Source organism: Aedes albopictus, chromosome 1 (assembly GCF_035046485.1).
Source record: "Aedes albopictus strain Foshan chromosome 1, AalbF5, whole genome shotgun sequence".
Classification (NCBI taxonomy): Eukaryota; Metazoa; Arthropoda; class Insecta; order Diptera; family Culicidae; genus Aedes; species Aedes albopictus.
Window position 1 is genome coordinate 77,767,843 of NC_085136.1, and position 13,823 is coordinate 77,781,665.

At 43.3% G+C, this 13,823-nt stretch overlaps 1 protein-coding gene across 2 annotated transcripts in view; it reads right to left on the minus strand.

Annotated features, from left to right (window-relative positions):
- Positions 1–3,941: 3,941 nt before the first annotated feature.
- The window catches only part of LOC115256515 (integrin beta-PS), a 31,725-nt gene continuing 21,843 nt past the window's right edge, over positions 3,942–13,823 (minus strand). Inside the window, exons 2-8 of one of the 2 annotated variants that reach the window (XM_029855199.2) lie at positions 13,323–13,817; positions 13,029–13,257; positions 10,442–10,526; positions 6,876–7,310; positions 6,067–6,818; positions 5,503–5,977; positions 3,942–5,441 (exon numbers count right to left, since the gene is read on the minus strand). In XM_029855199.2, the coding sequence (XP_029711059.1) occupies positions 5,376–5,441; positions 5,503–5,977; positions 6,067–6,818; positions 6,876–7,310; positions 10,442–10,526; positions 13,029–13,257; positions 13,323–13,803 (2,523 nt within the window). In that variant the 5' untranslated portion in view covers positions 13,804–13,817 and the 3' untranslated portion in view covers positions 3,942–5,375. Of the gene's footprint in view, positions 5,442–5,502; positions 5,978–6,066; positions 6,819–6,875; positions 7,311–10,441; positions 10,527–11,695; positions 11,781–13,028; positions 13,258–13,322; positions 13,818–13,823 lie in introns of both variants that reach the window. The other variant, XM_029855198.2, reaches the window with a different exon arrangement.

Here is a 13,823-nt window from a genome sequence, read left to right on the forward strand (position 1 = left end):
ACTTCCAATTGTCCGATTATTAAATAAACAACACGTTTTCGAGCAAAACATTCACGCGCCATTGTGTTTTCTTATGGTCATTCTATCTTTTAAATTTTATGTGCGCAATATTGTGTGTTATGCTGCTACACTTGAAATGTATTTCAGTGATAATAAAAATCATTTATCTTACTTATAGTTTTTATTACTTGCACATAAACGGGCGATTCTCTCTCTCGCCGGCAATCTATGTGGTTAGCGCACATATAATCTATCAGTCAATTAATTTGAGTGATAGGGTCGCTCCACCAAGCGCCCCACTCGGATTCAAGAGCAAATTTTCATCTCTTCTTGGTCAACAATGATCCGCAAATATTGTCCATGCAATGGAGAACGGTGTTGCAGATATTCCGGGAGATAAAAGCGTAGAAGATCAATGGAGTGCCATCAGGAGCGCCTTCATCGCCATCGGTAAGAATAGTTTGGATGAGACACGCACCCGGAGAAAGCAGTGGATCACAGATGACACCTCAAGGAAGATAGAGGGAGCGAAAACACGAGGAGCCATAGCCGTAGTCCATCAGCGCTATTTGGCTCTATTGAAGGAAGTGAAGTGCTCATGTAGGCAAGACAAAAGAGCAATGGAGGACTCCCTTGCCGACGACGGCGAGAAAGCCGCAAATACCGGTGATATTTGTCTCCTTTACTATGTCTCATGTTGGGACTTACTATTATTTGATTCGATTGCGGGCCGTTCATAAACCACGTAGACTTTTAGGGGGGAGGGTGAGGGGTCTGGTCAAATTTTTGAATTTTTGTATGGACGAAAGTGAGGGGGGGGGGGTCTGAGATGGCCAAAATTTGGTCTACGTGGTTTATGAACAGCCCCTTGGCTTCTGTCGGTGAAACACAGGTCACATATATTTAATTTGCGTAATGCATTTGGGCTTATTGCGCTTCAGCCACCATCAGACGCAACCTGCTGATCTACTCCGAACAGTTTGGCTGGTCAAAACTAAACTTTATTTAATATGACACCTGTAAAGTTTAGGCAAACTCGCGTGTCATGCCGTGTCATGTGGCATGGAAAATGCAGGGACGTGTAATGAAAACCGTCCAAGGAAACGGCATTTTTAGATAACCGCCGAAAATTATTCTGCATAGAGAAAATGCAGGGACGTGTAGTGAAAACCGTCCAAGGTAAAGGCGTTGTTGGATAACCGCCGAAAATTTTTCTGCATAAAGAAAATGCAGGGACGTGTAATGAAAACCGTCCAAGGAAACGGCATTTTTGGAGAACCGCCGAAAATTTTTCTGCATAAGGAAAATACAGGGACGTGAAATGAAATCCGCCCAAGGAAATGGCGTTATTGAAAAACTGCCGAAAATTGTTTGCATCAGGAAAATGCAGCGATGTGTAAAGAAACCCGTCTAAGGAAATGGCGTTGCATGATAACTGCCGAAAGCTGTGCGAAAGGAAAATGCAAGGACGTGTAATGAAAACCGCCCATAAAAATTGCATATCGTAAAACAGTTTAAAATTCGAAGTACGCAATAAAAACATATATACTGAAAATATGTTGTAGAACCTCTTTCGAGCTCGTAGAAACTATTTTCGTATAATGAAGGACATTTGTGTTATATATGGTCCATCTGTACCATCACATTGAAACATTGAAAATGGAGTTGTGTGATCTACGAAATCTTTAGTCTGATAAATCTCAAATTCGTTAATCTCTTGTTTTTTTTTCTTTTTTGACAAATAATTCTTACAAAATATGTTCGTTTTCGTTGAATGCGTCGAATTTTCGCAATCGTGAATAACGATTGATTTGAGTGAGAGAAAAACAGGGCCGGCTACATAACGAGACATGCGCTTGAAGGAGAGAAGACGCATCACCCAACTGCGTGTGTTGTAGTTATTTTTATTGGAGCTCGGCAAAACCCCATAGATGACGGAAACTGTAACAGGATTCGCGTCTAGGTCTAGTAAACGGCCAAGAAGAGTGAGGTAAAAAAGAATAACCAATAAGAGGGTTGATGCATTGACGTACACAATTTTCTTCCGGTAGTAATTAAAACGTAAAATTACGAAATGTTTGGGACCGTGAATAAACCGTGACTGATGGTCAAATTGACTGAAGGTCAGAGTCTGGGATGGTCGAACAAACAAACAAATCGTTACGGTCACCAATAGTTTCTTGGTTACGATTTGTCCATTAGCGTATGTGATCTATGGTTGCTATGGTGCTTGCGAAGGTCGATACGAGCATAACCGTATCATACTTGTGAATCTCGTGACCAATGCCAAGCCTGCTAACGACGATGGCAGCCGGTTCTGCAAAAAGTTTGCCATAGTCACTGCTTCATCCCAGTATTAAGATTAGACTTCGCTAGTAAACACCGCATTATGTCCATCAGTGACCGATTTTTCCGTTCTGCCACACTATTCTGTTGGGGGCTACACGGAACAGTCTGTTGCAGCACGATACCATTCTGCCGCATGAACTTTCTCAAGGACGCTCTCGAGGATTCGCCGCCACCGTCGGATCTGATGACACGTGGCTTCTAACCAAACTAGTTAGCCACCAGCGAAGATGATCCCAGAACTAGTCTGTTGCGATAGGACTTTGTTACCACAGACAAACAGACGTGTCACTTGGAAGAAAATTCGATAAAAATCATCGTCACGCAAACATAATCGCCCAATGCTAATTATGCTGTGGTACGCAAATCTACTGAGTAGATGGCGGTAGTGAGCAAACGTCAAACAGGAGCAAAAACAATGCGAGCGCCATGAGCGACCGATTTGCAAACTACGGACTATTTGAATAATCCGTTAAAAAGTGAAACGATGGGAAGTGAGTAGAGTGAGACGTCTGTTTGTCTGTGTTGTTACTATCGGCCAAAATAATTCTGCTGCTTCCTTCCGATCTGACAGATAGGATAATCGCCGCGTTGCTGGTCATGTGAGACGTGGCGCCAGAAACCACGTGTTTTCACAAGATTGTGCCAGTGCCAGTGATTTTCGCCCTCTGCGGTTACACTCGTATATCGCCATTTCTGTCCTCCGCGAATTTCCTGCAGGTACAAACATTTTTCTGCTTCCCAGCGGCTTGTTTCGATCCACCGTATGTTTTCAGTGCTTTATCACTACCGTCTACCCCCGTTGGTTTGACCTCATCTAATCTGAACACTTTTTAATTTGACCCCCTCTAATCTGCACATCGTTCAAACTAAAAACTGTTCAAACGTCATTCTGCTCATGGAACGGGGTGAAACGGAACGCAGAATAAAAACAAAACAGCGAAAAGGGTTACCATCAGTGTGTTTTTCGATGCCCACAGGGTTACTAGAAATTCAAATTAAAAAATGAACCCCGTTCGTTTGTATGAGGTGTCGTCCAAACCAACGGGGGTAGGCGGTATCTCGTCTACATTCTCCGAAGCGGCGCTTCCACTCATCTATACCAATTTACCTTTGATGAACTCCAGATCGAGTTCCTCGTCGGGGCGAATTTCGAGGGTGGTAATGAGGTTGTCGTAGGAACTGTGCAGACTTGACAGCAAAATGGCTACGATCCAATGGTTGCTAAGCGATTCACCCAAGGCTCCCAATCGATTGGCTAATTGTTGGCAGTAATGCTAATGCTCACCATATCATCTGGAGCAGCTCAGACATTAACTTGAGAGGCTCCAATTTGATGGAATACTTAAGTAGTACAGATCTTGGATTACTTAACATAGGCAACCGCCCAACCTTCATGGTATCTGCTAGAGAGTGCATCTTGTCCCTTTAAATTAAAGAAGAGAGAGTCGATGAAGAGAAATCGATCATGTTACTTTCACCCTTATTTAAACTCAATCTAGTAGTTGGATCGAAACCTGAGAATTCAAAGAATACGATGCCAAAGATGGAATGTTGTGATATCCCACTACCATGCAAGTTAAAAGCAGCCACAATTTTCTGTTCTACTGTTAGAGTTAGCTCTATTTCAATACATTCGATACCTGTTCTGCATCGTCTACCGTACAGTTTTCACTTCATTAAAAATTAACGTTTTGTAGATCGACTTTGTTAATACGTTGCACTCGGCGATTTACCAATACATATATGAAATCTCTTGTTGATTTTGACAAAGAAAATAAATTATTTACATGAAAATTTGAACTAGCATACAGAAGAACCAAATGATCGTTTTTGATGAATAATGTTAAGTAAAAAAGATGGATTTTCACAAACACGCGTTTTAATAAAAACTATAAATAAACCTGTGTTACGCTCGTTCTGTGTGCGCGACATTATCGCTAAGAATTTGACACTTTTGTTAAGGACAAACGTCTTGAAATCCCGGTTAAACTGTGCATCAAAACTTCAGACGCACAAATCTCAAGAAGCAAGCTTCAAACAACAATGCATTTTATTATTCTGCTCTTGCTCACTTGTAATAAGCTTAAAATAAGAAGCTCAAGTGCGCTGGTTTTGTTTGCGAAGAGATTTGTGCCCTCAAAATCGTGAGTAGGTGCCAAAGTCGGCCATTGTGGCGGCCATATTGGGATTCTAACAAGTATGTCCTTAATACAAATCTGGTTTTAAAAATTATCTATAAAAAACGTATATATTAAAAATTCTCGTTAAAACAATTTCTCGCTTTCTCTTGCCACGGCAAAGGAAACTGTCGGCGTCGTAGTCGCCGTAATTAAGGCTAGCGAACCCAACTGAAAGCCCAGGTCCTGCGGAGCGGTCTTGCAATCATTGGAATTCGCGCACAATTACTAAAATAAAAATGGCAGCACATGTCGATCCATGCGAAAATCTTTCTCCCTTCCCCTGCGTACGTTTGCTCAATACTTCGGCTCAATCGCTTATTGCTTTGTAAAATTTTGGCTTGCGTTAAAATGTTCGTCACTTGTTTATGCGAATTGACGCAACGGATAAGTACACTTAAGTATCGTTTGTGTGTGTAGACGGGAACTATTTTCAAACATCTGTCTCGGATTGTTACGTACCTATGATTTGTCATTAGTCTTTACGATTGGATTCTCTATATTCTACTCTGCGCGGCACAAGGCGGTTTTACAATTCACACTTTTTAAGGCATTCAAATACATAATGCTTGCATTGAGACGCGGACTGCCTTTGTCAGTTTGGCAACCTGGTTCTCTACAATCAAGACGAATTTCGATTTCATCCAAACAAAAGTTTATGGCATTTTCCATAAGTCTTGCAGAAGGACCCTTCGACAAAAACCGCGGTTTCATTTCTGAAAAGGCGCGGTTACAGACTAGTATGTGTACGCTCCTCTTGCAAAATGTTTGGAAAATGGTTGTTGAATAGCCGGACGAAAATTTGTCGGCCAAAACAGGTTTTTAGGCACTTGTGATAATGGTTTCTGTTTACTTGCCAGCGTACGTTGGATTCTTGAAAGTGGTGGTCGCTTGCTTGTAGATTGGATTCTCACCCTGAGGAAGATATGAAAATGTTAACATAATTTGCAACGGAAATCTTAAGGGTAAAGCTTACCGTATCCCACTTGGCCATCATTCGTTCCTTCTCGAAGCGGGCAAACTCCCGTCGATCGTGGATCGTTGTTAGCAGCTTCCACAGCAGAAGCACTGCCAATCCAATCAGTACAACGGCCGCAATCACGGCCAACACAATGCCCAGCATGAACACCTTCGGTGGACATTCCCGCTCTTCCTGGGCCTTCACCACGATCTTCTCGCCACTGTCGTTGTACGAGAACTCGTACCGACAGTCATCCTCATCGAAGAAGGTACACTTGTTGTCGTCCTTTTCTTCGTCGATTTCAACCTTCTTAACTCCGGTCGGTACGAACAGAGTGCAGTTCGTTGCGCAGTCATCCGGATCAGCCAGTGGTCCTGTTTTGTACATCTGACACTGAACACAGTGTTTGAACTCATTACACCGTCCCGAACAGGTCGGGCACTTCTCGCAGAAACGACCAGAGTAGCGACCTTCCTCAGTTATCTTGCACCTGACGTCGATAAAGAATATCGATTATTTTTTAATCGGAAAACTGAAGCGGCTCCGTGATGCTTAACAGCACCTGAGCCGTGAACTTACCTGCAGCCTCCACACTCGCAAGTTCCATGGCCGGAACAGATCTCCCCTCCCGACGGCGGAATACAGCTTTCGTTTGTGGCCTTACAGTCACACGCAGCACCCGTCCAGCCTTCGGCACAGATGCACTCTCCGCAGGAGCAGACACCTTGCTTCGGTCCCGAGCACAGCAACCCAGCGATGCGATCACAAGAGAAGTTATCACACTCGCAGAACGTGCCGGAGATCACCTCGTCAGGGTTCACCCGTTTGTCGCAGTCACAAACTCCGCAAACGCACTGCCCCCGTCCGCTGCACTCGATCGACGTGTTCGTCTGACGGCAATTCTCGGCAAAGCCGGTCTCCGTGTGGATGTCCGTGGCCGAGCACTCGCACTTGTGCCCGTGGTGGAACTCGTCACAGTCGCAGATGCCGCACTTGTACGTTCCCACCCCACTGCACTCTTCGGCGTACTCCTTGTAGTCCGGATTTCCCGGCAGTTCGCACGGACAGCTGCACAGCATCTCGATATCGACCGTCAAACTCTCGTTGATACCGATCGGGTAGATCTGCAAGATCTGGTTCCAGTCCCGTGGGTTCTCCGGACACTTCAGCAGGGTTATGTGCGCTTCGAAGTTGACAATGTCGCCGACCTTAAGGCCGTCACACTTGCTCGTTTGAACCAAGGGGCCGTCGCCTTTGCAACGCGAATAGTACTTTACGTCGATGAGGCTATCCGTACGGTTGTCCTTCATCTCCACGGAGGAAGAAATTTTCTGTAAAATGTGGAAGGGTCAGAGCACGAACTAAGATTTCCTACGAAAGTAACCTACATTATACTCATCCCGAACCAGCGAAACAATATTCGAAGAATCGTTGGACAACATGGCCGCCGAAGAACCCTCGACCAGCTTGGACAGCCGCTCGTACACGGACAGTTCGTTCTGTGTCACCGCGAAGATCACGTTGATGGCGTTCTGCTTGACCTTCAGGTTGATCTGCGAAATGCTCGGATAATCGTGAATCGTCGAATGCGTATACCGGCCGGTTTTGTCCAGATGGCACTCTCCGTCGTTCGGTGTGATCACTCCACCCAGCTTTCCATCGCCGGCGTAGTGGAATCCGGCATCGGTCGAGAACACCAACAGGCGACGGGCCATCTCGCGCCAACCGATCTGCTCGCGGCATACCACGGCTTGCATAATGGCGTCGAAGCCACCCTCGGGAGCGTCCAGGTTTCCGGACACCGCTGCCCGTTCGACCTCTTCCTGTTGGTTGTGTGCGATAGAACGGATCAGTTAACGGGATGCGAGGTTGGTTCGACCCGGGTTCTGAACCCAAGGTCGATTATGACAGGAAGCGATCGAAGCATAAAGCCCCTGTGCTTAGAGGTTAGAAGCGTCTAGTATACATCCCAAAACCAAAGCAGTTAACCGGCATGCAAAAGCGATTACAAAAGCCTAGTGGTCTGTCTATTGTGTAAATTTAGGCTACTACGAAGTCAGGAATTCAACGAATGTTAATTCATAGGGGCAAGACAGATATAAAGAGAGTAAACCTGTTTTCGAAGTATTGCTCATCATTCCTCTGGATCTCTCTGGATGACTCTGATTTTCCCAAAGTGTTGTCTGATGCCAGTAGAAAACCGAGCAGTATTGCCCGATTTTCCACGTTTCAGAGACGTTTCTGAATGGATTCAAACAGAAAGAGTTACCCAAAATTGCTCAAAGTTGCTCCAGATTTCACAGTGTCTTGCCTCTACACACTAAGATTCAGATGTTCCAGCTCAGTATTTTTTTCACTGAGTTCAGTATTTTTTCCATCTTTTTACTGAGTTTTCAACAGCAGATTTATTTCGGTACACTCGGTAATCGTATTTACCGTTCACCAGTAACGATATTTACCGTGCTTCAGTAACTTTTGACAGTTTGTGAGCTGAGCTCGGTAACTCATTTACAGAATATCCGTAAAATAAATAACCGAGCGTACCGAGTTAAATCTGCTGTTGAGAACTCAGTAAAAAGATGGGAAAAATACCGAGCTGATCTTAGTGTGTAGGTTAATTCTCAGCTAATACGAGCGATCATCAAAGTAATGCTCGGTTTCTGTCAGGAATCACACAATCTAAACGAGTGTGGTTCACCGGATTTTAATGATAAGATCGAACATCATTCAACATTAATCTTAAAATATTAAAAGATTTTCTCTAAGGACATTTGTTTCCATTGTTTAAATAACATTTTCCTAATATTTTGAAAACTTTCAACATTTTTTAACTAAAAACTTCTTCGATATTTTAAATTTTTTGTCGGGTTTACGACCATAAGTAAGAATTGAGCACCCCTATAAATGAACTCTTTCATTGAAAAGTTCATTTCTTGGGGTGCTCAATTTACATAACTTTTGTAAAATAGAAAAAACGAGGAATTTTTTAATGTTTTAAAGGAATCAAGAGCAAATCGACACTGATTTTTAATTAGGGCCTAACTGACATTTTCGAATTATCTTCATCGATCCTCTCTTTGTGTTATTATAGAATGTATATTGAGTTTTCTAAAGATTTTTTGGTTGGAATGCGAAGAAGGCGACTACATCTTGCTATATAAACAAAAAGAATAATGTTTTTGTTTTTTTTTATCAAGTTATTAGCGAAAGAGAGAGTCGACAAAGAGAAATCGAGCAAGTCAGTTAGGCCCTTATGGAAAATCATTGTCGAAATATCATCAATGCTTTGGAAACATTAATTGTCATTGGTGTTTAAGAAGAAAATATCAGGAATTTTACGAGCGCTAATGGTCCCCAGAATTTGGCTCAGTTTCAGGTAAGGATTATAGACACTATAGATTCCATAGACTCGCGGAGGCGTAGACAACTGTAGCCAAACGAACTGTCAGTTCGTGTAGCCAAACGAGCATGACGTCACGATTTCAATTGCGATAATGGATTACGTGACGTCATATTTGCTCGGTACACTCTAAATTCACGGTAAAACACACTAATATCGTTTTGCTCAACCATGTCTCCGCGAGTCTATGGAATCTATAGTGTCTATAGTAAGGATCGGCCGATCTGACGTCTGGCCTGTGTCGTTTGACAGTTGATCGATTAGATTAATGATCGATCTCATCGATCAGATGTGTAACGACACAAGCTAAGCGTCAAATCCGGAGGCTACTAGCGCTTGTAAAATGCTGGGTAGACAAATTAATGGCGAATCATCGGACATTGGCGAACAGTGATTCTCTTGCAAGGGGAATGACACTTCTTTTGCTAACCGGAAAAAATCCGCATTCATTTGTGAACCACTGCAGCGCGCGCTGTTTAGTTAACAGCGGTTAGTGATGGATGGCAACAAAATCATGCGGATTTTTCCGGTTAGCGAAGGAAGTGTCGTTCTCCTTGGACCAAAACGTTTGATTCCTACCAGAAAGCGAGCACGGTGGCGGCAATTAGCTATCGTAAAATGCTGGATAAAACGGAGAATGATTGCGTTCAGTACTAGTCAAGCACAATTTACACAATAGGCCGAGGGGAGTGACATTAGTTTTTCTTGTTTCATAATATTATGACGAGAAACCCGTAAAAGATTCGCCGCCGTTTTTCCAACAGGATGGGACGTCTTTTTGACAGTTTGGAAAAGTGTCACCCTCCTCGCAAAAGGCTTCTTAGTAAATTTTAAGCTACCTAGGTTAGTTCAAACAAAAGCGTGTGCAAATTGATTGATGTATTTGAGATGTGGTGCAAATTTGTTTGTTTTTCAAAATTAAGTTTCCCATGTAAATGTGCCAATCTTGTCCCAGTAAGCGTTCCAGATTGTGGGCATTTTGTGTGATTGATGATGAACATTTGGGAATTAAAGGTGCTGATCCGGTCCGCGTTGCCAGATCTTCAAAGGGAATGATCATCGACGGGTCACATCAAGGAGGCTGGGCAAGCCCCCGCATGTGATCCGACTGGGATTATGTGTAAGTCATGTGACATCGTTTAGTGGGGGTCTTCCGACTCGCAGAGGAAGGATTTGGATGAAACGATCAGAAGCGTGTTTTAAAAGGGGATGGGGAATAAAGCCATGTCTCGATTACACTACATGAACAAATCGACTCAAAAATTAGACGTGATCAACAGTTCGCAGTGGCGGAGGTGACTGGGTGTTACAGCTTAGTATTTTAAGGAGTGGGTCCAAGCTGTGTACGCGTGTAAAGGTGGCTTAGAATCAGTACAGATCGGACTAACGAATGTCACGTTATGGGCCTTTAAACTGAAAGCGATCAATCTCCAGTGGAATATCGTTGATGCTTTGCAGTGTGGCCAGCTACGTGATCGCGAGATTAATCATGGATTAACAGGGACGGGAAGGAAGGAACTGTATAGGGGGGTTCATCCGAAACACGCAACTTACTGTAAACCGATGGGTGTCCACACTGAGGGGCATGAGATTGTGGTAGCCGTAGGGAGCAGCACACTGGGGACATGGTTCACGGAGACTGTGTGTGTGCAGAAGAATAACAGGAACATGGTTGTGATTAATTTTGATACTCTTTTGACGAGTGTGTGTATTGGATTGATGGATAACTGCCGGATCAGTCATGAGACTGAGCAGAGCTCCAATCATACTCGCTATAAATCAAAACAGATGAGGCTTCCAATAGATTGACGGCAGTTGCACAGATGAGCTCGTAGTTTTTTTACTGTTTTGTTCTAAACATGTTGATATGTTTGATATTCGATTTTTTTAATACGGGAAAGTCGATTTTGCTTCTATTCTGTACGTCGAACCTAACGTCGGACCCAGGGGAATGACACTTCCTTTGCTAACCTGAAAAATCCACATTTATCCGTTGCTAACCGTCGTGACCCGCGTCTAACTGCTGCTCAGTTAGCAGCGGTTAGCGACGGTTAGAAACGAATAAATGCAAATTTTCTGGTTAGAAAAAGATATGTCATTCCCCTTGCGTCGGACTAGTTTAATCGGTAACTTTATCATTTTATCTGTTTAACAGATGGCACCACCTATCTGGACACTGCAAATCATTACGCAAACATAACAGTTACATTTAAACATGCACTACACAGATAAATATAATTATCAACAGACTAACGGTACACAACAATGCTAACACAAAAACAGTATACTAAACATTAAAAGCATTAAACAATAAAAAAAATGAAATCTCCATTCATGAATCAAAAAGTAAAGACGAAGATTACATTCAACTGTCTAAACAAATAACAAATTTCTGAAAATAATCTGATTACGATCAATTATTCTAAAACGTAAACAGATACCGACTAAATTTTGAAGAACAATGACAAACAAAAGTCACCTAGAAGATGCACAATGAAATACTGATACACAAAAGAGAAAATGAAATGAAAACCAAATAGTACAGAAACCAAATGAAACACCCATCCCAATCTACAACGACAGCAATGAGCTACTGAATGCACAAATGACCTTAAAAACTACAACTTCTACATTTCCCACGAACATCAAGAAAGAACTATGCCTAAAATGAAAATGACCGAATACGATAAACTACCATCCATTTATCAACCGATAAACAGCAGCGCGTGATCGCTTCTTTCCCGCTTTTGTCCCAAATGCTACCGATAATAGATCGACAATACAGTTATGAGGGAAGACGGGACTTACGGAAAACCGACTGGTATCGACGCTCAGCGACATGTGGTTCTTGTAACCGTACGGGGCTTCACAACCATCGCATGGATGCTCCAATCTGCGTTTGCCCGATGGTGGCAAAGAAGCAACAACGAACGGAAGGAAAATTTATATGAATTTGATTTAAAATAGTACTATGCACTGAAAGAAGTGGACACATTTCCGGTAGATCTTACATCCGTGTTTCACGGAAACAAACGCTTTCGTTGAGAATATCATAAGCCTGAATGCCGTTGGAATTTTGTCTTCAATGCATATTTATTTACAAGAAGTTTTGATTTCAACAAGGGGAATGACATATCGTTTTCTAACCAGAAAATCCGCATTAATCCGTTTCTAACCGCTGCTAACTGAGCAGCAGTTAGACGCGGTTAACGACGGTTAGCAACGGATAAATGTGGATTTTTCAGGTTAGCAAAGGAAGTGTCTTTCCCCTGGGATTTCAAAGACAATCCTGTTTTTCAAGAATCAAACTTCTCGACCATCGTCGAGAATTGATCAAAATGGACATCCCCACAAATGATTTTTTCTAACCGAAAAGTTCATTCCACATTTAGAGGGATGCCTACTTTGCAAAATTCTCAAACAAAGGGTAATAAAGAGGAATAAATCACGACGCGAGCAGCTTCACACATTTACATGAAAACCAGGAATGATTGGAAAAAATATATGAAATAAGTTATGAAAACACTAGTTTTCGTTATGATGAAATCGAACAAAAATCCTTGTTTTCCAGTAGAAAGAAGGGCATTCAAAGTTTTGATGTAGCTTTTTAGCTTTTGACAGATTGCCAGGGGGAATGACACTTCCTTTGCTAACCGGAAAAATCCACATTTATCCGTTGCTAACCGTCGTTAACCGCGTCTAACTGCTGCTCTGTTAGCAGCGGTTAGCGACAGTTAGAAACGGATAAATGCGGATTTTCTGGTTAGAAAAGGATATGTCATTTCCCTTGCAGATTGCAAACAAAATTTGATCTTGATTGTATCCCAAAATCAAATGACTTACGCTCCCAATTAGGAACGAGTCTGATTGTACAGTGACCCCACAATTTATGAATCGTCAGAAAAGATCACAGTTTACGTTTGATCAGTATGATGATTCTGCTTTTAGCGAATCTAATAAAACTGGGTGAAACACAGTTGTAAGATCTGTTGGAAATAGCCCCCTTTTATGTAGATCAACAAGTAACCGATCCTTTTGGAAGCCGACAAATTTCACCGGAGTATGATTGACGGATGCTGAAAAGGGAAATTAAATCCGGAAGACAGGTAAACCGGCGCCACATGCGGTGCGCGATACTTACTTTTTCGGCACAGTTGAAACGTACGGCATCAGGACCTTGTCAACGAATGAACCAAATCCAAGCCGGAAATTGGACGTGATCTTCTGCATCTCCTCAGCGAGCTGAGCCCCGAGTGATGATAGCTTCTCCTTGTCGTCCTCCATGGATTTGGAGAGGTCCATCAGGTAGTACAGATCCACGGGGTAATCTTCGGCTTGAGAGTACTTGACGCCCAATCGGTACACTTCGTCTGAAATTGAAGTCCAAAGTTAGATTAAGAAGATCGTTCTACCACTGTACTGGTGAAGGACTCACTCAATCGCAGCTTCAGTTGCACTCGCTGCGGATAGATCTGGACAATATTATGGTGTCCGCTAGCGCTCATGCTCCCAGATGAGGACGAAGACGACGATGAACTGTGGTGCGACGAGGAGGACGATGACCAATGCGAACTACCGGACATCTCCGCTTCGTAGCCACCGCCAGCTCCGCCCACTTTAGTTGGTTTGCTGAGTTCACGGGCGATCAGTGTGATGGCCTCGTTGCTCGGATCGACCGTGTACTCCTCCGGGCAGTAACCGATATCGTGCCCGTGGCATCGCGGTTTTGTGAAATTGGCCTGGGTGCACCAGCGACAGTTACTGGTCTGGATGCACTCCCGGCAGGTCGTTTTGCCCGGGCAGGTCAATTGGGATGATGATTGGGCGGCCGCTAGCGTGACTGCGCACAGTAGCAGGGTCGCAGCCAGGGTCATCATCGCCAGTGGTCGCTTTCTGCTTATTGATATCGTCGTCATTGTGGTGCGATTATCTGGAA